Source organism: Platichthys flesus, chromosome 20 (genome assembly GCF_949316205.1).
Source record: "Platichthys flesus chromosome 20, fPlaFle2.1, whole genome shotgun sequence".
NCBI classification, from domain to species: Eukaryota; Metazoa; Chordata; class Actinopteri; order Pleuronectiformes; family Pleuronectidae; genus Platichthys; species Platichthys flesus.
This window is the reverse complement of record NC_084964.1, coordinates 18,363,812-18,387,164: the sequence shown is the minus strand read 5'-3', so window position 1 is coordinate 18,387,164 and position 23,353 is coordinate 18,363,812. Positions and strand designations below refer to the sequence as shown.

At 48.1% G+C, this 23,353-nt stretch overlaps 1 protein-coding gene and 2 long non-coding RNA genes across 3 annotated transcripts; 1 reads left to right on the top strand and 2 right to left on the bottom strand.

Moving 5' to 3' along the window:
- Nucleotides 1–112: 112 nt before the first annotated feature.
- LOC133975681 (uncharacterized) lies at nt 113–11,017 on the bottom strand. The gene is made up of 3 exons (XR_009924783.1): nt 10,858–11,017; nt 6,169–6,285; nt 113–2,485 (listed from the first exon to the last, which is right to left on the bottom strand). It is a non-coding gene; the product is annotated as an uncharacterized LOC133975681 (long non-coding RNA).
- wnt3 (wingless-type MMTV integration site family, member 3) lies at nt 5,926–22,616 on the top strand. The gene is made up of 4 exons (XM_062413640.1): nt 5,926–6,251; nt 16,711–16,952; nt 19,648–19,913; nt 22,124–22,616. Exons 1-4 carry the CDS (start codon nt 6,172–6,174, stop codon nt 22,601–22,603), a joined length of 1,068 nt encoding a protein of 355 aa, XP_062269624.1. The 5' UTR covers nt 5,926–6,171; the 3' UTR covers nt 22,604–22,616.
- On the bottom strand, nt 11,250–13,296 carry LOC133931649 (uncharacterized). Its single transcript, XR_009911917.1, has 2 exons — nt 12,188–13,296; nt 11,250–11,973 (listed from the first exon to the last, which is right to left on the bottom strand). It is a non-coding gene; the product is annotated as an uncharacterized LOC133931649 (long non-coding RNA).
- Nucleotides 22,617–23,353: the final 737 nt, after the last annotated feature.

Below are 23,353 nucleotides of genomic sequence, written 5' to 3'. Positions count from 1 at the left end.
CTGCGAGTCCAGTGTCAGTTATTTTCTATGTGTCATCAGCAAAGAATGTGTCGTCCGGAGGCACAGTCGACGATTCAGAAACTTGTAGCTATCGAGTCTTACAGGGGTTTAATGATTGTTTGACATCTACAGTGTGTTGGAGGGATAGTGTGCACGTTACTCTCCGGCTAATGCAGCTTTAATGGCTCATAAAACCACAACAGCAGCTTTAAAAGAAAATCTGGAGGAAATCCAAAGCTGTTTATTATTTTTTTAAGTAGATATATTGAATAATTCAGTGTTCCTGGCTGAGGGCTTCAGTGTTACAGCCCTGAGTTGGAATTACATCAGTTTAATCTTCACCCATTCAAATCCAATCAGTCAATCACAATTGATTAATTAAACACAACACAATTTGATATCGAATGTACAAACTTCACTTCATTGAACATGAGCAGCTCCACATTTCATAAATATTCTTTTGCTTTCTCCTGTTTTATATCATTATAAAGTGAAAATTCATTGTATAAGAGTAGAAGATCCACATTCTGCTCCTTATAGTAGAACAGTACGAGGATTTAAATACATAGATTGTCTTGTTATTGTCCTTTTGTATAATTTTAAGAGAAAATCATTACTTTTCCATATCGCTGATCACAAAAAGAATATTTGTCAAAGCATCACTTTGGACTCTGGAACCACATGTTGTGCATTTATCACAATGATTGACTATTTAGTGATAAACCCTCCAAAGTATCAGAATCAATCACTGGCTGCAGCTGTAGTCATCACAACACAGGCTCGTGACATCATCCAAACAGGGTTCAGAGTTTCATGAATGACAAATCAGGAGCGTGTGGTTGTGTTTCACCAGCAGGTGTCAGCATCCACACGCTGTGAAGTTTATTCTAACACGAGCGCAGAGCTGCAGTCGAGATAAATGATATAAGGAATGTGTGTTTCTACTTGTCAACAGTAATTAACCCTGTGACCACTGAAGAAACACACACAGAACCACAGTTTATCACATTTACTACTTTTAATTTTACACCGGAATCCTTATTTTCAGGGATAAAGTTAATTGTGCATGTAGAACTGCAGGTTTTTAATATCTATATTTATGTGTATTTATGCTCTTCTGCAAATGTATTAGATACACCTAGCTGAAGTTAATGTGATCTAACCAAACAACCTTGTAATAACTCCCATGTTCATGAAAGTTATAATGTGCAGTTTAAAAAAAAATGATATTGTGTCAATAGATATTTTCCTCCTCCTATATTATAATGGGTTAATCTCAGGAATATTAATTCAATACAGTCAACTCACAACTGAAAATATACAGAAAAATGTCTTTGTTTCTTGTTTTTTCACTTCTGCTCATTTGCTGACAATTTGTTTTCACCAGCGTTTGTCACACTTTCCACCAAATGTGTGGCTACATGAAAATGCTTGCTGTTCAAATTGAAGAATATGAACACAAAAAAAGGAGAATTATGGAAATTGTTTACAACTGCTGCTGTAAATCTCAAGAGTAAAAGTACCTGAACATATTCAGCAAATTAAATCAAATGTTACTTGAGAATATAAAACACGAGTGGCCTGTAATGTTCCTCAGGTCAATGGCACTGGTTTGGCCTGTGCATGAGCTGGACGGTGCCGGGCCAGATTTTCTCCAGTGGCGGAGGTGGACTTGTGACCCAGCCGGGCTCGGATGATGGCCCCGCTGGAAAAGGCTGACGCAGGGAGTCCATTATTGCCCCTGGAGGAAGCTGAGGATTAGAACACCAAAGAATTTCAATAAAAGAAGTGTCTGTTTGGGGGTCGGGGAGGGGCAGAAGGATGGTGGTGGGTTGGGGGGGGTGATGGTGGTGGTGGTGGTGGTGGTGGTGGAGGGGGGGGGGTCTCCTCATTGTCCCAACAGTGATTGAGCGCAAGAGGAGGGGAGTGGGAGGGCATTGTGTTCGCAGCTCCTCTGAAGAAGGTGGTTATTAGGGGGGATGGCTGAGGAGGGGTGAGGGATAGGGAGGCTGTTGACTCTTCATCTTGTGTGAACAAAGTCTCTGGCACGTAGCCCTCTTCTGTCCCTCTGTCCTGGACTCCCTTGTTTACGAGTGCCATGAATTCTGTCCCTCTCGACGGGGACCCCCACCAACTCCAACCTGCACCGCCGCACATTGTGGGGCTTAAGTGCCCTTTAATTAGGCCGCCTCAGTGTCCGGCTGAAGAACGCCGGGGCTTTGGGCTCCTCCATGTGGGACCTCGCTGAGTGACTCACACAAACACACACACACCAGCAGAGGGATGAAGTGTTTGCTGCTCTAATGAAAAAGGTTTATTTGGGGGAAGAGTTCTTGTCGTCTTTGTCCCGTCGTTTTAAAAAGTCCTGACAAAGGCATTGATATCATCTTCAATACTCGTCCACTTCCAGGACACAGGACCGAGACTCTGAGGCTCCTTCAGCCTCGTGACTCCAAGAAGTCTCCAACAAATCATCATGCACTCGCTGTACGAAGAGAAAAAGAACTGCACATTGGAACTTTATTATAAAATAATCAATCAATCGCACAATTGCCTCGACAAAGGGAGGCCAAAGAAACCCTGTGAAACTCAAGTGACGCGATGTAGGAGAAGGTGATTACATGCAAAAATATGTAAAGGAGCGTGAATTCATACAAACTCTCCCTTCAACAAACACATGCACAGCTTTGTCATTGTGATGGAGCACGTTTCATTATCATAGCGCCACCACCACCACCAAAAAAAGAGAAAGAAGAAAGCACAGGATCCGGGGTATAAAGGAGGAGCTGGGCAGGAGACATTGGGAATTTGCTGAACTGCTCCGGCAAAATGAGTAATTTCTGGATGCCCCATTGTGTGAAGAGCTTAGAGGCTGAGGGCTCTGAAAGCAAAGGATATAAACACGGGAGCAAGTGAACTAAAGTGAAAGATGGTAGGAATGAGGGAGCGATGAAAAGAAGTTTGTGAACGAAGCAGGGTGGGATTGGGCGTGTTCAAAAAAGTTTTTTCGTTTCAGCCCAGTGTGTGTAGATACCCTCCTAATCCTGGTTTTATTGGCTGCCTGTGTCCAGCCATGCTGTTCGGATTGAGTAGGGGAGGGAAGGGAGGTGGGGAGAGGGAGGGGGGGTGGGGGGAGAACACATGTCCTTCTTTGTGGTAATACGCTGATTAGGCCTTAGAAAGAGCCGGACCTGGTTACGGCCTTTCTCAGGTCACCGTAGAAACCGGCCCGGTAGGGGAGCTCTATGATCCCCCCCCGCACCTACTGATGCAGACACACAGACCGAGGCCTTCCTCCGCAGACATCTGTACAAAACACCACCACTCAGAACACCACCTCCAGTGTTGCTGGCTCCCGTGTTCTTGACCTGAATCGCGGTTCTCTCTGCACTTGTGGCCCCGACCTGGGAAACGTGGTTTCAATGTTGATCAGATGCCGACCGCAGACTGAGTCCTCCGCCTGCGCTCGTAAATTACACCACTGTCACATTCCCCCCATCCGTCCCTGGCCCCGCGCACCGTCTACCGCTCCTCACAGTGCACCCGTTATCCAAGTCCCAGAGCTGACCTCGGCACATTTCTGACAACGCCGTAACGCGCGACACTGTTGGTGATGGAAAGCAGACCTGCCTCATTGTCAGAGCCGCCATGACATATCGCAGCTCGACTCGGGGCATTGAGAAGACGTCTTCATTGGAATAATGTAGGAGACTCCCCGCTACGACAGGCTGGAGACTGGCTCCACAAAGATATCTATCAATTATTGTCACATTTAGAGAGTCGGAGGACCCCCCCCCCACACACACACACACACCCAAAGCTGGGTGGTAGGTCGAGTGCTGCTCAGTCACTGCCTGTTTCCCCATCTTCTTTGTTATGGAGGAATAAAACACGAGAGGGGCTGGGTGAAGGGGGCCACTCCACTGCTGACCTCCAGACTTTGGTCACTGTGGCTCGGTCCCTGCGGTGGGCACCGGGCCTCCGCTCTGCAGAGTGCACGCTCCCAGCCCCTGCTGAGCGACCTTCCAGCCCCCTGAGCCCGCCGAGCTCAGTGGTGCCCTGGAGGTCCTCTGCAGAAAGGTCCCCGGGCCACAGAGGGAGGCACCGAGATATTCTTAGCCTCAGTTTAAATATGGCTAATACATTTAAAATCACTTAAGAGCGTCCCAGTTCCTACTGGACGCTCGGTTCAGGGAAAGTGTCACATTGAGTCACCAGTCATCATAAACTCTAATGTTTGATAAAAACAGGCACCAGAGTCCAATAAAATCACTGTGTTTCTTTTGCTGCATTATTAAATTAGGATGAAATCAATAAAACATTTGTGTTTGAACGCATTATGACCTCCCTCACTTGGAAGCAGTTCTCCCAAAGGCTGGTTTCCATATGGCTCCACACTCCCAGTCTGCCGTGAGGTAATCCATCTGGTCTGACGAAGCCGTAAAACGTCCTTTTACCGTTTAATCTTCACATTTTAAAACGACTGTTTACGTCCAAAAGGGCCTTTAAATGCAGCTCACATGCCACCGGGGGGGGGGGGGGGGGGGGGGGGATTCTCCTGTTCTGGGATCTTCTTCACACTTACTTTTTTGAGAATCGTGTGCTGGGATGGAACTGCAGGGAAACGGGCCTCTGAGGGGCGAGCAGCTGAGAACCAGCAGAAAACTGGTGGGTCGATTAAAACAGTCCCGACGCTAAAGAAACTTTGAAACCTCACTTTTCATACAAAGTTATGTTCTGTGAAGTCATGTGTGAAATTTGCAGCGATGCACCCCGTCATTACTGGTTTGAAAATGTCTTTCACAGTGGTCACGTCTTTGGTGGTCACTCTTTCCATGACGACCGACCGGTGATCCCCCGAGACACAACTCCCCGACTAGATTGTTATCACCGCCACGACCGAGGACTTGTGTTTGATCTCGGCCCGGGCGTCTTGTTTGTATTCGCCCCTGCTCGGGTTCCTTGAGTGGGAATCGAATGCGTGGATACTCCAGGCTAAGTCCATCACAAGTGTCCCACCCTCCTCTTTCACTCTCTATCTCTTTCCCTCCTCCGTCACCCCTCCTGTCCCGCGGCTGCTCGCCCCGCAGCCCATCAGAATGACAATGGTGTCGATGTGAGATGTGTTGCCTTTGGGCCGCCGGGGCATATAACCCCTGCATGCCTGGCCCGGCCACCGCCGCACTTTACGGCTTTATTGTGTCCCCTTTTATGTCCTCCCCTGTTGGGGTGGGCGGACAACAATTTGGAAAATTCACTGTATATATATATGTGTGTGTGTGTGTGTCTGTGAGTGAGTTTGTGTGTGTGTGTGTGTGTGTGTGTGCACTGTGTATCCGGATCAATTAGTCAGGGCACAACCCCTTAAAATCAATATGTCAGCATGTGAGTGTCGTGAGGAGCAGCCGGCCGGCGTCCGCTCACCTCCAGCCGCTGATACATTCTCCTCTTCTTGTTTTGTGTAATCACGTAAAGGAAACAAGTTGTGTAACAAGCCGACTCTACCTTTTTGTATGTGTCCCTCCCTATACCTCCCTCTCCCGTTTCCCTCCCTCCCTCTTTTTCACTCTTTCCTTTCTTTTCCACATTACCAGGGGGTGGCGTGTGATTGACAGATGGGAACGAATAATAATTTTTTTTTTTTTCGTAACCTAAGGCCATCTCCTGTGATTGGCTTGCCAGCTGACATCTCCCAAAAAAAAACTCATTCTCCCCCCCCCCCCTCCCCCCCCTCTTCTCCTCCTCCACCCCTCCGCACCCTTCTCTCCGCCACCCCCCCTTTAATATTGGGCCTGTGGATGAGGCATCCTGAGGGAGAAAAAAGTAGAGAGAGAGAGAGAGAAAAAGATATCTACCTTAGGGAAGAACCTCAGAGAGAGGGAGGGAAGGAGAGGACGGGTAGGAGCGTGTGTGCATGTGTGTGAGAGACACTTATTCTCTTAACTACTGGGAGACAGACACACTTTCCTGGCCCGACTCAAAAGAAGGGGGGAAAACAGGAGGAAGATTTTTTTTTTTTTTTTTTGCAAATATCATTTTAATTTTCCCCTCATTCAACAATCAAGCTGCCCTAAAGCTCCTCTTCCTGGAAAACTCTTCTTCACTGCCTACTGGAAGTTCTATGCATTGATCCATTTGCCCTCCTCACACACACTTGCAAAGGCTTACCTCATGGATTTGTATCTGATTGGATATTTGATGTGTGTGTGGTTGTCCAGCTCGCGGGTGCTTGGAGGCTATCCCATCTGGTGGTGAGTACAAATCCACAGTTCCAGCATCAGACCCCTATGGCCACAGAAAGAGAGAGAGACTTTTATATATTTTTTTTTTCATTTGGTCAAATGATCATTTTCTGAGGGGGCAGAATGTGCACTTTCAGTTGACTGCGTGGAAAAATGTTCTCCGGCCCATTCCCAAAAAATCTTAACCTCAAATACGAGTGTAACGGAAAAGGCTCGCCGTGCTTTTCCCCTCCACACTCATGTCCATTTATCACATTGGAGCATGTTGTGATGCACGGAGGCAGAATTTTTTTAGTTGGGGAGCCGTTTAATTACCAAAGATGTGGAGTTACTTTTCTGAATTAAAGGAGAAGAACTTGTCAGCGAGCGGTTGCCATGTTGGTTTGAATTGAAGGCTGCGAGGGGCTGCGGAGCGGTTCAGTCCGATCGTTGAGTTATTTCTTGAATCGTGGCTCGAGCTCAGCGAACAGAAGTGATGCTGCTGGGGAAGAAGCCTCAGAACAGAATCCCTTCTCCTCCACCATCATCAAGTTCTTTCTTGAAACACGAGCATATCATTTTGTGAGTTCCTCAGGAAGTACAACAATCATGACTTATATGATCAGGGTCAATTATGGTTTTGTTTGCTGTTGTGCGTCAGCGTCCCACACTCAGGCCGCCGGCCCCAGAAACCTGACGTGCATTGATGTGAAATGTTGTTTTGTATTTGTCAGCTTTGTTTTTTCTTCTTTCGGCGGTCGTGCATTCAACGCACATTTTTTTTTTAAGCGCACTGACAAAGTTGCACACAATTAAAAAAGAAAATATATTTGCATTCTTGCCATGGGGCATCAGCTGTAATTAAATCAATCCATTAGAAAAAAAGAGAAACAGTTGAGCATATCATCTTGCTTCTCAATTGTACCACAGCCACCCCCCCCCCCACCCCTCCACTACGGATTTGTCAGGAGACAATATGTGTAGGTGCCGCAGGGTTTAATTCTTTGTTAAATTATCCCAGATCGCTTTTGGCCCCCAACAACTGAAATTTAGAGGTTTATCTCATTACATATTCAGCTACATTCAGCTGACCTCATAGCTCCTGGTCTCCTTTTGTAACATAAAGCTTCAATTTTGGTGATATTTGCGTGGGCGTATGACAAAGCTCTTTTGGCTCACGACACAATACTTGTCAGAGCTGCTGCACTTTTACTTGCCCAACTAGCATATGGTCCCAGCACGCTGCTGTCCAAACCACTAGCATCTTCTGGTTTCACTTACAGAGCAGGCAGCTGCCAAGCACACAGGCCACAGGGTTGAAGTGTAAATGGCAGAGAGGACTTTACACCCAGTCCTGGCTTCAGCGAGAACCATCAGACACCAGTGACAAAGAGCCTGGCTTCTCTCTGTGGCTGTGAATTACCTGCAGCTGCTTTGTTTAACCAGCTTACATGACACTGGTGTAATGTTCGAACCTCAACAAAGCGCACCACCTTTGATTTGGGTAACACATATTTTTTAATGCAGGCCGGCGTACCGAGGGGGGTGGGGGGGGAGATGAAAAGCCGAGCCGTAGCTCCAGGTGACTGGGCAGGTGCTGACGAATGGGTGTCAGGCAGCGCTGTCAGTGGCATCAGCCCCGCGGTGCTGAACGTGTCCACAGAGGAGACGAAATGAGGTGGTGTGTCAAACAAGAGGGTGCCGGGTTTCAGCGAGGGCCCCGGCAGACTCCTCTCGGCTTCTGTCTCAGGGGCGATGACTTGGCCATAAATTCTCAAGCCACGGTGGGACGGGTTGGAGGGGAAGAGGAGGTTTGACTGCTGTATGCCTGGCAGCCTTGCTTTTACAAGACGGGGTGTTGAAAACAAAACAGAGCATAAATAACTCCAGTGATTTGCACATATGCATGCATGCGGACGAGGTGCAGCAGGGAGAAGAGGGAGTAGGTGGGTTTGGAGAGGTGAGCGGCGCACTGGATTGTCTTTTTGAAATGCAAGAATGTTGGAGAAGAAGTGGTTTCGCAGCAAAACGGGCGAAATCTAAGTTTGGGAGAATTTACGACGGCAGAGTGACGTCCTGTTGATCCACAGGTCTCACAGCGTCTCTCTCCAATAATCTAACGACACCTGACCTGAGAAATAACTCTGCTCTTTGACGTTTTGCACGTTTAATATCAAAAAGCAGGAGCCTGACGTGCCAGAGCTGTTAATAAGAGTCTCTATATTACAACTGCTGCTGCTGTGTTGAGTCGGTGTGTCTTAACCTATCAACATCATATTTGGAGAACAGCTCAAAGTGCAGCGCGAGCCAGCCCAGTGTTTGTGTTCTTGCATAAACAGCAGTGGATGTAAGTGCGTGATGACAGTCACTTTCAACAAGGAATTAAACCTGAACGCCGTCCAACGCCAGCCACCGAGCACCAGCGCCGATTATCGGTTTAGCTCTGTCATATCACACCGCGCAGCCACGAGAGCTTCCAATCCAATAACTGTTATTCTCCTAATCCCGCGCTATCATCGCCGTGGCTCCAGATGCATCGAGAGAGCAGAGACGCCGTGAACTTTGGGTTAATCTTTCTGGAGCTGGCTGGGAATTGAAGTCGTCTCATGCAGTAACAGTTTGCAGTTACTCGGGATGCACAGTGTTGGGGGGGTGTAGAACAACACAGGGAACAAAGGGAGGAAGAAGAAATGAAGCAATTGAAATTTACAAATGTCTCAACGTCTTGAATAATGGTCAGCGTGAAGGTTGCTGTTCCTGAAATCATCACAATCGAGATGTCTTGGTTCTGCTTCACTTCCACTGCAGGTGAAAAGTCAAAATCAAGTCTGACAATCTGAAAGGAGCAATGACGAAAGTAAGTCAAATCATAAAGTGTTCATGTTCAATCACAAATGAGGTAAAGCTGTAGCATCAGGACAGAGACAATGTGCAGAGGGATACATTTGAAGTATTACACATACAAGCCTTCTGTGTGAAAATGAATTCCGGACCCGATTAAGGCTTTTCACATCCTCTAATTAAATTTGGGGAGCATGCATAGGCTTAACCACAGCTTCCTGACTAATATTGGGTTTGCTCTACTTGTGGAAGTTTTTTGGGAACCTCACTAATATCAGTCGTACCTCTCGAAAAGATCTCGAGTAAATCCTTTTCCAGATCAACCTGAGCGGCTTAAAGAGGCTCTAGAGTCCATCTCTGGGTCTCAGGAATGTGAACCCCCCCCCCCCCACAAACACCACAATCACCACCACCACCACCACCACCAAACCTCCATCTAGTCGTCAACCCCGATCACTGGAGAGGGGTTCACTTGAAAAATGATTCTTAACGCGAGAAAATCCTCCGTCTGCCGCCCACGGTGAAAAGATCAGAGATGTTCAGGGTTTTATAGAAAAGAGCAGGAAAAGTCCAGAAGAAGGTGATTCATAAGAAACGTCAGGGTTCCATTCTGAAAGCCGGGTCAAAGGCAAACGTGGACTAAAGCCCGAGAGAAATGTCTCCACGAGGAGCGTATATGAAGAATTGTGTATTTACCAGTTGTCTGTTGGAGGAATGTTTGAAAATGACTTGAGCCGAGGAGCAGGTGCAGCTTCATCGCTGAAGCATCACTGAGGAAAAGATTGTTTAGAAGTTGAACAGGAAAACTTTGATTTCAAAGAATCACAATAAATATCTAGAGTTGGCACATTTCTCAGCTTCAGATTGGAGGTGAACTTAATTTGTTATCGTGCAGCAGCTGAAAAAATCTTTTACCCGAATAAAGGCACATTTAAATCAACCAGGTCCAGATTTTTATTCGGATCTGCACCAAATTCCACACACTCATGAACACCAGGCCTCCGAAATATCTCATATTTCATAAAGATTCACATGTAATTCTCCGGGACTTTAACGGAAATAGAACAAACTTCCAATGTTAAAGGAAGTGAACCAAAACAAACAACAAGGTAACAACAATTCCCTTCAATTCAATCAAGTCGCACCAAATACAAACTCATCGGTATCAGTTCCTTCTATCCGCCTGTTTTATTCCATGAATTATTGAATTATGAATTATTCCCAACGGAATTGGTGAAAATGTAAAACTGGCAACGTTAAAGCAAAAAGAAAAAAAGCTAGATCAACAGGTTTTACTGGATCGGCGCCTTAATTTAATGGTTTCTTTCTTGTCTCATTGCTCCACCAAGATTCATGGAAATCTGCATAACAAACAAACAAACAAACAAACAAACAAACAAGCATCTCCTTGGCAGATGTAATAATACACCGGTCGTGATCCTAGTTATCTTCCACATCTTTTCACCAGTGTGTCGTCTGTGGTCGTGCACGTGAGACGACATGATCCAGTCGAACCCGAGCGAGGTGAGAGGTTCAAAGGAGAGTGGTATTTCAAAGCAGCGAGGGCGAGTCCTAATCTCCAGCCTCCATCAAAGGACATGCAAAACGCTCGTGTAGGAAATGGCCGAGTCGGCTATTAGGTGCACTAAAACACAGGCCAGGACGGTTCCTCAAAGGGAGCCCGGCCACGGCCCCGGGCAGAGGGATCATACACACACACAGACCCACACACAGACCCACACACACACACAGTCACACACCATATTTAAAGTCTTCATTACCTGGCTGATCTCACCTGTATGGCTTGTTACAGAGGTTCATTATCAGCAGTTTCTCTGACACTCAGGGTCGGTGACAGAGAGGATCACACCTGTGCAGCCGGGATTCGACCCTCAGGTCAAACTAAACAAACTGCAACATGCAGCGTGGACAGGAAGAGAGGGCGATCACTCAATGTCTGGGATCCACTTTATATCGTTTATAAGCAACCATTTTCTTTAAGATATCTGAATTATTCTCTGAGGAATCAACTGAAATGTTGAAATATGCCCGGTGTAAAAAAATCCTGTATCCACACCAGCACTTACCAGAAATCAGTTAAGTTGTCTTTTGCCTAATTCTGCTCACAAACATAATAAACAGAGGATTCGGGCTGTGGTTATAATTTGCCGGGTTATGGGATTGGGAATCTTTGAAATTTGAATTTCATTACTTGTACAAAATACAAAATACAATATACAATTTCTAATATATCAAATTGAGAAATATAATAATACATGTATAACAAGATCTGACCTGAAGTTTGAAGCCAGTTTTCATACAATTCAGCCTGGAAAAAAATAAGTATTGACATGAAACCACATGGCTCTTTGCTTGGGTGAAAATGTAAAATGTAAAAGCAAAAATACATAAAACTATTAGATTGATAAAGGCGGGAACCTGCAGCTGAGAGGGTAATGAGTTTATAAACCCGCTCTGCCTCTGTAGCGTCTATCAGCCGGGACTCTGCGCTAACGGGTTCAAAAAGTCAACAGCAGTTTTTTTTTTTGTTTTTTTTAATACATCTGTTCGAAGATTCCAGTCGTAGATTCCAGACAATCCATTACGAGTTATGATTTGCATAGGATGCATAACTGCAGAGAATCCGAGCAGCGGTGCCAACAAGCAGCCACTAATGAGCAGTGTCAGGGAACAATGTGCTGTTTGAGTTGTGGTTCATTCACAGTCCCTCACGACTCCCATTCAAACAAGCTGTGTCCACCTCAGGCAGCCCGACACCGAGCTTCCCCGTCTGACGCTCCTGCTTCTCCCTGACAGGCAGCTTTACAAGTTTATACCTTGTTCGGTTCCCCTCGGTGCGTCTCCATGTTTGTGACTGCAGGGCCTCCTTGTCCCGACTCCACACTCCCTGCTGCAGTCGGCACAGGGGAGCGAGAGGAGGGAAAAGAACAGGTTGAAACATTTTTTCTGGGGTCCTGTCATTTTTTATCTGATCAGCCAGGAGCTGTTGGACCACAAATCAAAAGTGTGCCAAAGAGACGACAACAGAAAACACAGGCAGCAGCTTTGCATTCCAGGTCCCACCAGGAAAAGTCCCATCCCCGGGCCTTGCTTGGCCCACTTACTCTCTGTCGAGTGTCTTCATCTCCCCGCACACTCTGTTGTGGGATCCACAGATGAGATGTTTTCAGACTCTGACTTCACTCCTCGTTTAGCGGCGCGATGCCCCGCAGGCGAATCTGACAAGTTGAGCTGAGGAGTGAGCGTATAGAGGTAAATTAGAGGTAGATTAAAGTTTAATGCAAACAGTATTTTCAGTCTCCTACTGCAGTGACAGAACCCACTTGGTACGCAGCGCTCCAGGCGCTAACTCAGCACAAGCTAACGTTATTGATTTCTCTGTAATGAAATAAGTGAACTTGTTTGGACACGGGTTGGAACACGTGTAAAATCCTTTCTAACTCCTTGTTGAGTTTATCGGTATCAAACATTTATAAATAATATAAATGACCTTAAGTTACTATTTTCAGTTTATAATTGACAATGACATTGAATGTTTTCTAATCTAAACTTGCTCTTTGCTTATGAAATGAAAGACAGGAGACAAAAAAAGGAATAATTAGAATCCAACCCTAGAAAAAACAATCCTGGAAATTTACAAACTGGGAAAGTGATCCAAAATGAAACCATCAGAATCCCAGCCTCACTGTGGCCCTCCACGTACGAGGTGGAGTTTAACACATCATCGCCCGGAGAGCGTCTCAGCGTGTGATTAAACGAAATTTGGAAAAATTATATCATCATGTTTAACAGTTTTCAGCTTGTTGCAGAACAAAGGCCATTAAAATGATTGCACAGGATGGGCATTAGGAAAAATGCACCCACCCTTTTCCTCTCATGAGTGATAACGTGGTTGGAAGTGAGAACTTAACAAGTAGCAACTCAACCCTTGTTTCACTGTGATGATTATGAATATAAACGACTGATGATGTGTTTAACTGCAGCTCGTACGTGAAGGGGCCACCGTGAGGGTTCGATTCTGATGGTTTCATTTAACGTTGCTTTCTTAGTTCATCAAAACTGTTTCAACGAACAAAACCGATATGACAGTTGGATTTATTGAGTAAGCAAACAAGCTAATACGGCTACAAGCTATTGTTTCTACAAGCTTTACAGATTACACACAAAATATGAGGTTAACCCTGAAAAATGATATAATTGGCTGTAGCCTTCATCATTTTATGTTTAATATGTCACTAGATTTCTAGATTCTTCTTTTTATTGTGCAAATACAACAACAAATCGTGAATAGGCTAACGTGTCTGACGAAACCTGAATAAAGACGGAAACTGCATGAATCATATCTACATGCTTTTTTAAGGTTTGATCCAGGACCCAAAACAAACGTGAGGATCTTTATCAAAGTCAAGTTCGCCACCGAGAATCTGAGTTTGTGTACGAGCAGCATCTCATCAAGACGAGCTCCCAGTTGAGTCCTGATGCAAACAGCCTGAAGATCGACTCCCCCAGTTCCCTGATACCTGAACGAACCCTGGTCTTGAACTTCAGGCCATTGGGCTAAAGGCCGTGGGGTCACATGTCACGTTCTGCTCCACAGGTTCAGAGGTTCACCTGGAACCTCTCGTGCCTCTGGACATGAGAGGCTGTCACACACAGAGGAGCTGATCTGTGCACAGACATGTGCTCCACGCTGACCCCTGTAATGCAGACCTCCCACAGGAGCAGCTGCAACACATTTCTGACTCCACGAGATTCCTTGACTCAGCCGTTGACTCAAGTTCGCTCGGAGACAAAACAAAAACAAGATGCAGCTTTTCTAAGCAGCAGACTGAAGAGGTGATTTTACTGCACCGGGAGCGGTCGGGGGCAAAAGTTTGTGTTGACAGTGTCTTGATTGTGTGAATTTCCACCCTTCAGCAAGGTGTGTGGTGGAATCCCTTTGTTTCCTCCGCCTCATTTCTGTGGTTTCCAGCAGCCCATCATACTTTCAAATCTGCGCAGTTTAGAAACCGAGAAAAACCCCAACCAAGCCGTTAAACCCCTCCAGGCCAGTAGAGGCCCCATTCGGACCTGCCCGGGCATGCACCTGCCAAGCCCTTCAGTTCGCTGCTGCTCGGCTGCTCGTCTCGGCCCCTGCAGCGGATTCCCCCGGCATTCTGCCTCTGTGGAGGTCTCTGCTGCTCCCTCGCTCGGTCGAGACACGTCGCTTGTGGCTTCCGAGAAGTGAGGCGAAGCAGGCAGGATCAGCGTGGCACACATGTGGTCTGCATGCATGAGTCTGTGTGTGTGTGTCTGTTTGCACGACACGCCTCACAGCCCCCGAGGGATAAGACTCTCATTAGCACCTCGCCAAAAAGATATCCCTTTCATCTCGTCTGTCCGTACGGATCAAATGATGCACATCCTTTGCAAACAAAGACAAAAAGGCCGGCAGATCCACGGCCTGTAGCCTGAACAAGCTGCTGCCACCGCAAAGTCTAATTGATTCCATCAGAAAGCCTGGATTCACCGGCCAAGGGAATTATATCTCAGCAGTTTAGCTTTCCTGACTGAAACCTAACATATACCACAGGATGGCACAGGGCTCTAAATGCAAAAGTATATGATTCTAACCAGAGATATGAACTGATGGGGGAAAACACCAGAGTTCAAGTCCGAGCTCTGTGCACGGCATCGTTTCGCTGTGGTCCCATCTCACGACTCAGACATTAACGGGCAGTAACCAAACCAGCAGACAGTGTAATTAAGGTCCTTAGTCACTCAGTCACCAGACAGAGTGAAGTCAGCAACACTTGAACTGGGTGATGTCGATGGGGTATCGGCAGATGAGCTAATGTGGCGGCTCAACGCTCGGGTAAACTCGAGATTGATGAGGTCGATCAAATGAGTGAGTCTGCAGGCGAACATCAAACTGGGTAAAACAGAATTCTAACTTTCAACTCTGAAGTCGTGGGACGTGTCTTTGTTCATGCACACGAGTGCTTCTGCTAGTTCCACTGCTCCGTCTCTGTTTGAAACTCACGAGCTGTTTGTTGTGTATCAGCGTCAGTCATCAGGTGACTCACTCTGATTATGTGATCATCATATATCCATGAGACCAGCTGGAAAAGCCCAAAACCTGCCCAGCCTCACGTCTCAGTGCGTAAGCTCCCCTTGATCAGACCTTGATCCCCGAGAGCCTGCTGCAACAATGCTCACCTGAGATCAAATACAGTGAGCGGGGGGGGCGGGGGAGGGGGGCAGGGTTTTGGTGGCGGCCATGAGTAGAAAGCAAAAGTGCACAAGAGCCGTGAACCTATCTGAGGGGGGATTTTTTTTCACCGTGACTTCAATGGCTTAACTTTTGTGTCGGGTGGGGCACGGCGCTGCACTCATCTGTCAGAGTCAGTGGCTGCTGTGATTGGGTTGCGCCCTGCGGGGGTCCTGAGGTCATCCTGAGTGGCGCTCTGATCTGATCTGTGTCAATTGTTCCTCCGTGGTCCTCTCACGGCTTCCAGCGTCACGCTGTCCGCCAAGTGCCGGAGCGTCCACGCTGGTGACGAACTTGAATTGGCCGCACATCTCCACATCGACTGAAGTAACACAGAGAACTCTGGAAACACGGGAGGCACAGAAATATATAAACAAGACATCTGAGTCCGACTTCCTACAAACCAAAGTTTTGTTTAAGCTTGTCATCACAAAAAGCGTGTTAAAACAAGGGCACGGCAAACATCTCCTCTCCCTCTCTTTTATTTAATAGAAACCAATTAAAATTAATTACTTGAATGAAACTATAATGGTTTCTGGCATCTCAAGATGATCTGTCTCATGGTGGTGATTAATCCCTGCTCTGGCACATCAGCACGGGCCTTCTGGTGAGACATGCATCTTTAGATATCTTGTTTTTGTCGGTCACCAGCTCAGCTCAGCTCCTTTCTTACAGCATCAACTCCAGAACAAGCAGATCATTGATGGTGCAGGTGGTCTCGTAAATTAGAAATTGTACGAAGGGGCTTTTCCTAAACTCAGCAGACAGGTTCTTGTGTGTTATCTGTCAGATCTGCAGGTCTGTGTATGCTAACAAGTGCTTTGAAAAGTCAGAGCTAATAGCTTGTATCCCTGCCCTGAAGTGGGCCTATTAGCCTCCTCCTCCTCCTCCTCCTCCTCCTCCTCCTCCTCCTCCTCCTCCTCCTCCTCCTCCTCCTCGGCTGCTGCTGCTGGAAAAAAGAGACAAAATAAACAGGAGCTCCTGGTATAAATTACATTAAGCAGATAAGTCAATAAAACACTCCAGTATGAATGACTGTATTGTCACAGAGCTCTGCTTACAGTAAAACCTGAGATTAACACAGAAGCGGTCCCTCTTGTGGAGGAGCTTCTCTTTCACGGAGGCCTCAGGTCACCACTACCACCAGCGTCGCTGTTGTGGGGTTGAGTTCAGGGCACGGGCTTGTACTGTGAGGCGGGTGGCTTAAATTCCCACGTTCTTTAAACTTGTGAATGCCCCAGGGCTGATAAAACACATGCAGAGTTTGTATCTTGAAACTTTTCATTCCTCATCCGTTAGAAGAACTACAAATCTGACGACACATTTAATACCAGAATGAATTTCCTTCACTTAACGATGCTCTCCCTCTCTGCGCAGGTCCCTGGCCCTTGGGCAGCAGTACTCCTCTCTGGGCTCCCAACCCATCCTGTGCGGCTCCATCCCCGGCCTGGTGCCCAAGCAGCTGCGCTTCTGCCGCAACTACATAGAGATCATGCCCAGCGTGGCGGAGGGCGTGAAGCTGGGGATCCAGGAGTGCCAGCACCAGTTCAGGGGCCGGCGATGGAACTGCACCACCATCAAGGACAACCTCGCCATCTTTGGCCCAGTGCTAGATAAAGGTAGATTTCTTCTCTGTGCAAGTAGAATCTGTATTTTGCAGGGATGCATCTGAAAGTGGATTATGTGCCAACCAACACCCAGCTGTAAAAATGTGAGGCTGTGTAGCCGCGGCTTTTGCAAGCTGTTGCAAAACAGCAGCGTTTACCTGTTTTCCAGCCTGAGGCTCATCACTGCTTGTTCTCTGGGCTTTTGCTGACTAGCTGGAGCAATTACAATATTATAACCTTTCCTGGCTGCATCGAGAATCCAGCACAGCTACAAGCACTGACACATTATCCGACCTCCATCCACTTCAGTTTGCAGAGTCAGAGGCTTATTTTCTGTTATTTTCCGAGCGTGTTTACACTCTCACACATGAAAGAGGGTCAGCGAGGTAAACCCATCAACAGAGCCCGACCAGTGCAGGTGATATACTGGAGACATCCATCACACGCCTCACACTCAGAATACTAATTGTGCTTTAAGCGTCCAAGTAAACCTGACAGCGGGGGAAACAGTAGTTGCAGGTGTCCCCGCTTCGTTCACACTCCCTATTTATGAAGCTGGAAGTTTAGTGTGTTTGTGAGGCGGCTGATTGGAAATGAATTACCCTGTGTGTCAGAGGGGAAAGAATCTGGGCAGGACTGGGCAGCGTGAGCAGTCCAAGCTCCTCAGTCAAATAAAAGGGAGAGGGGAGGCCAAATGAGATTACAGGCAATAGAAAAGGACTGGGGGGCTCCGCTCAACCCCTACTGTGCATGAAGACCAGTGCTCGCCTCACACAGTCCAGCTCCCACGGACGCCCCATTCACACGCCCTTTTGACTCTGTCATGAAAACAGGCTGAAAGGGGATCTCTCCCAACCTAGCCTGGGTGTGCGCTCTGGGACAGGGAAGGGAAGGAAGCAAGGGGCGTAGGAAAGGAAGCAGAGAGGAAGGGGATGAAGGATGGAAGTGTTCGACGTTAGGGAGGAGAGCGCTACCAGCCGCGGGCACCGTGCGCTGCGTGTTGGCCATGGCGGTGCAGTTGGTGGACGCCGGGAGGAAACGGGGGGGGGGTCCTGAGGTCCTGTGGTGGGTGGTGGTGTATGGGATTTCAGCTCAGGGTGTCGGTGGAGGGGAGAGGGGAGAGGGAGTTAGGGAGTTTGGGGAATGCCAGCTCCGGGCAGAGCGGGGCTGCGGGGGCGCGAGTCGCTGGGCCCTTTGTGCGGATAATACAGTGTGACACAAGGGAAACAAAGGCGGATTGATGGGCCCAGCAGGTAGCAGGAGCTGCGCTAGCCTTGGCTACCAGCCAGGGCTCCCGGGGCCTAGGGCTCACAGGCCCATGTTGTGGAGGGCCCAGTGAGGCTTGCCAGGGCGAGCGGGGATGCCCAACCTGAGGACTGTGGGTCATCCAATCATGGACGGGTTCACTGGGGATTTAGACTGAAACTGCATCTTTTTACTGGGAGTGAACAGAGAAAATCAATGTATGGAGGCTCTGGATCTCAACAGTCAACACATGCCCGAAGTTTGTGTTTTTAAAATGTTACCAGACATAAAGTGTGTGTGATTTATGGGTTTGCAGCATCTGCGTTACATTTTCTCAATAAAAGACCACATCAGACGAGGCCTCTCCAACATGCACACAGTCACACGTCAGACAGCTTCAAGATTCACTACAAACACTGACCCTCGTGGGATCAGCTCAAGAGGCAAAAACACGGAGCATGAAAAGTGTATTTTTGTCGTGCCTTCTCGTTGAGGGTGGGAAAATATGAGTAGCCTCCAACCAAACACTAGTAAACTGTATCTGTGGCTTCTGTGGCAGCGGAGCAGCACAGGAATTTCTGGCTTTAGTAGCCGTTGTGGTCTGGGAAACATAAATTTAAGTCTCCGAGTCGTGTTCATACAAATTTAAGAACTCCAACGATGACGCAACCGTGCACATCAGGAGCAGAGGCCACTCGATGCTCTTGAGAAGTCAGGCCGCCGCTTAAGGCCACCTCGTACCCCTACCTGTGTGTGTGTGTGTGTGTGTGTGTGTGTAACAGAGCTAGTAGAATGTAACGTGTGAGCCACGGTAAGTGTGCTGTGATTGTGAAACAATGGTGTCTGGTTACATAATAAGCTGTTGCCTTCAAAGGAGGCGTAACTCCATCCCTCAGTGTTGGAAGAGAAGCGGCACTGACACACCGCTCGGTTTCACCAGCAGGCCTTGGGCCTTGGATGGAGGGGTGGGGGGAGGAGGGGTAGGACGGGGAGTGTGTGTGTGTGTGTGTGTGTGTGTGTGTGTTTGGGGGGGGTGACAACATTCCTGAAACACTATCCAGATGCAAAGCAGCGCACCTCAGGGATGACAGGAGGTCACTGGGATCCCACTGAGCGTTAGGCCGTCCTGACACCACCACAATGGGCTGATGTCACTGCAGGGACTCTGCTGCTCGGCTCCTTCACTCTGCGTCCTCATCTCCGCTGATCATCGAATGGAAAAAAGTGTGAACCGTGTTTTCTTATTGTTAAATAAATATGAGAGGTTGTGGGTTAGAGGAATGCCTTGCTGTGTTTTTTTTTACAGGTATGTAAATGTCGCTTCTCAAAGATGAAGTGTTGTGTTAAAAGACGTTTGCCTGGAGGGATCCTGTCTCCGAGGAAGACGGCAGCAGCACATGTTGTCCATGTCGAACAAAAGACTGACTCTGTCTCCCTGTCTGTCTGCGTCTGTCCCCCTCAGCGACCAGAGAGTCAGCGTTCGTGCACGCCATCGCCTCGGCAGGCGTCGCCTTCGCAGTGACGCGCTCCTGCGCCGAGGGCACGTCCACCATGTGCGGCTGCGACTCCCATCACAAGGGCCCCCCCGGCGAGGGCTGGAAGTGGGGCGGCTGCAGCGAGGACGCGGAGTTCGGGGTCCTGGTGTCCAGAGAGTTTGCCGACGCCAGAGAGAACCGCCCTGATGCTCGCTCGGCAATGAACCGGCACAACAACGAGGCCGGACGCACGGTAAACAGACACACGTGAATGAACTGTTAATATCCTGTGTCCATATTCTGCTCATGTTCAGGTTCAAAACTCTAATTTGGGTTTTAACTTGAAAAGGGTTTCATGCTCTTGTGTTCTGAAAACACATCGCTCTACTCAGTCTGTCCACTGCTGCAGCTCCTCTCTTCAGCCTCTGTCTGAAACAGTTGGTTTTCGCTCCTATCTCTTTAAGGACCCCCCCCCATAGAAAGCAGTCCGCTCTGATTGGTCAGCTGCCCCTCTCAGCCTCCGTCCTCGCTTTACTTTGACTTTTGTCCAGATAGTGAACATATTGAATATCACAGAACCAAACAGATCTGAGAGCAGAGGTCACAAGATTCACTGAGTATTGTGTACTCAGGTTGTGTTGTTGTGTCAGACGACCTCAGTGACCTCAAGGTGAAAACTGAAAGTGCAGCAAACTCTGAGCGATAAGTTTCTCGGAGACAGATCGAATTCCTCCAGGAAACTTCATGGTTCAGGATTTTATAATTGTTCGTGTGACGGGTCGGGATTTGGTTTTCGACTCGTCTGCACATTTCTGAGCTTCCACCTGAAAATGAGCACTCGACTTTGAATGACTGTTTAATTGCTCATCACTGCAACACACCCTCATTGCTGCCTTGCCCCCCCCCCCCCCCCCCCACACACACACACCTCGCCTTTCATGCCTTGCATCCCAATGAAATAAAAAAGCCCCTGACAGTCAAATATCCCACGCTTGATGAGTTCGGGGGGGGGGGGGGGGGAGAAAGAAGGAAATCAGCCCAGACTTAAAACATCAGTGGCCGCTGTCACCACCGGGAGAAACTAGAATCCCCGGCTGCTGGCCGAGGGGCAAACGGAGGGACCACACGGCAACAAGACAAGTCTTTGATGAGCGCACACAGGAGCAGTCAGAGATCACAGGCAGGAGCGAAGTGAGCGGCAGCAGAGTCGGGAGCCTGGTCTCCACCTGGCCCTCTCACGCTCCCCTACTTAGCCCCGAGGGCCCCTGGGACCTGATGTTGGCATGACAGGCTCAGTGTGATGTCACCAGTATATCCACCCTCCCTCCCCCCTCCCCCCTCCTCACCCAGAGGTTCCACAGCCACCTGCGTTCCGCCGCAGCCGAGGGGAATTCTGCGGCTATATTTAGACGCAAAATTAAAGCACAACACAATCACAACACAAAGGTAGAACTGGCCCCGCGGCAGCACAGTCCCAGGGTGAGCCAGTGACTTCACAGGGAATCAGGCGCTCTGACTCCACAGCTGCACCGCACTTCAGTAAACTGCAGCCGGTGGCGTATTGTTATTCTTGGCCGGCTCCGAGTCTTTAGTGGTTTTGTTCGTCTGCATTATTGAATTTCCTGTTAAATTTCTAACCATCGGATTCCATCAGAGCTGAGGTGGCGACTGTCACACGAGTTGAGTCACTTCTCAAACTAACACTTTGAGGATGAGCACATTGTGAAGGAAAGATTCTTTCAGCTTTTTGCTTTATTCATTTAGTTCCTGTGGAAATTGTTAATAAAAGTCCACAGATCGAAGGCTCCACCGGTCGATGATCTTTTGGGGTTTATTGATGAAGAGAAATAAATCAGAACATGTGGATCTGCTGCAGTGTTGATTTCTACAGAATCACTACAGTGAAAAGTTTAAATATTCATGACTGTGTCTCATCAATCTGCTGAATCTGCCGCGACTCCAAGCTGATGGATCTGCCACTCAAAGCCGAGGGGACCTTTTGATCTCAAGTGTTGCTCAAAGGCATCAGGAAATAAAAGTAATTCAAATGTTTAAAATGTTGAATACTTGGCAGATCCATAAATAGCCGCGTTTTGGTTTAGATCAGAAGAGACGTGATGTTTTTTCACTGTTTCTTTCCTCTACTGTGTTCTAACGTTTTATTTGTGAATTTAAAAGTTCCGCAGAGTTGAAAAGACCAATACGTACGCATCATTGTGATGTCACAATACCCGACATTTGCATAATGCACGTCGGAGGTGGTTGAGCAATCACGACAGATTGGACCAGCTGGCCAATCAGGGGGCCTTAAAGAGACAGGAGTGAAAATCAAGTGTTTCAGACAGAGGCTGAAAAGAGGAGCTGCAGCAATTGACAATTAATAACACTTATTTAAAAGATCAACTTGAATATAGTGTTGAGATTTTCCTACAAGTTGAACCTCGATGTGTCCTCTGTCCTCAGACCATCCTGGACCACATGCACCTGCGCTGCAAGTGCCACGGGCTGTCGGGGAGCTGCGAGGTGAAGACGTGCTGGTGGGCGCAGCCGGACTTCCGCATGCTGGGCGACTACCTGAAGGACAAGTACGACAGCGCCTCGGAGATGGTGGTGGAGAAGCACCGGGAGTCGCGCGGCTGGGTGGAGACGCTGCGGGTCAAGTACGCCTTCTTCAAGCACCCCACCGAGCGCGACCTGGTCTACTACGAGGGCTCGCCCAACTTCTGCGAGCCCAACACGGAGACGGGCTCGTTCGGGACGCGCGACCGGGTCTGCAACGTGTCGTCCCACGGCATCGAGGGCTGCGACCTGCTGTGCTGCGGCCGCGGCCACAACACCCGGACTGAGAAGCGCAAGGAGAAGTGCCACTGCATCTTCCACTGGTGCTGCTACGTCAGCTGCCAGGAGTGCGTGCGCGTCTACGACGTGCACACGTGCAAGTGAGAGGAGGCCCCAGGCAAACGGACTGCTGGACTTGAAGAGCTGCCCCCCCCCCAACCTCCCAGCTTCTCCAGACACACACACAGAAACACACTCAACTTCTACACCTTTAACCCCCCCCCCCCCCTCACACTAATGCGGATATTTAGCTAAATTTAACTTTCCCTCTGAAGCTTTAGTCCACACGCAAACAGCTAAAACTACGGTGGCTGAGAGAGCTCAACACACTGCAAATTAAGAAAACAACTTCTGTCACAACACATGCGAATACAGAGACGGCTGACAATTGCGGAAGCGACGCAGGAAATGTTTCCCGGGGACCCAAAGAAGTGATGAACGAGTCTGTAGTTCAATGCTTTGTGAAGTTCCATCACCACTGACGGGTAGCAGACTTCACAGAGCATTGAACTACAGACCCGTTCATCACTTCTCTGGGTCCACTGGAGACATTTTGTTTCCGCTATTTGCAGCGTTTCTGTATCATCATGTTTCATCAAATTGTGTTGAACTCTCTCAGCCACCGTATTGAAACAGTAATTTCCAAAAGCAGAGGGTTTCCCTGTGAATATGTACAACGGAGCCTTTGGGAGACAATGACATCACCAGCTCACATCGTGCATGCCAGCTGTTGCTTTGTGTAGTGAGTGAACACCAGAAAACAACAACAACAACAACAACAACAATGGCGGCTGTAGGACGCGGTCACACATCCACTAATGTTTCAGTGACATGTGTCCGTCTTGAGTTCAACTT

What these genes read in the sequence shown, in the direction of transcription:
- wnt3 (XM_062413640.1), top strand. Translation starts at nt 6,172, where the DNA reads ATGGATTTGTATCTGATTGGATATTTGATGTGTGTGTGGTTGTCCAGC. An exon ending in TGGCCCAGTGCTAGATAAAG is followed by an intron (nt 16,953 to 19,647) that starts GTAGATTTCTTC and finishes TGTCCCCCTCAG; the next exon opens with CGACCAGAGAGTCAGCGTTC. An exon ending in ACAACGAGGCCGGACGCACG is followed by an intron (nt 19,914 to 22,123) that starts GTAAACAGACAC and finishes CTCTGTCCTCAG; the next exon opens with ACCATCCTGGACCACATGCA.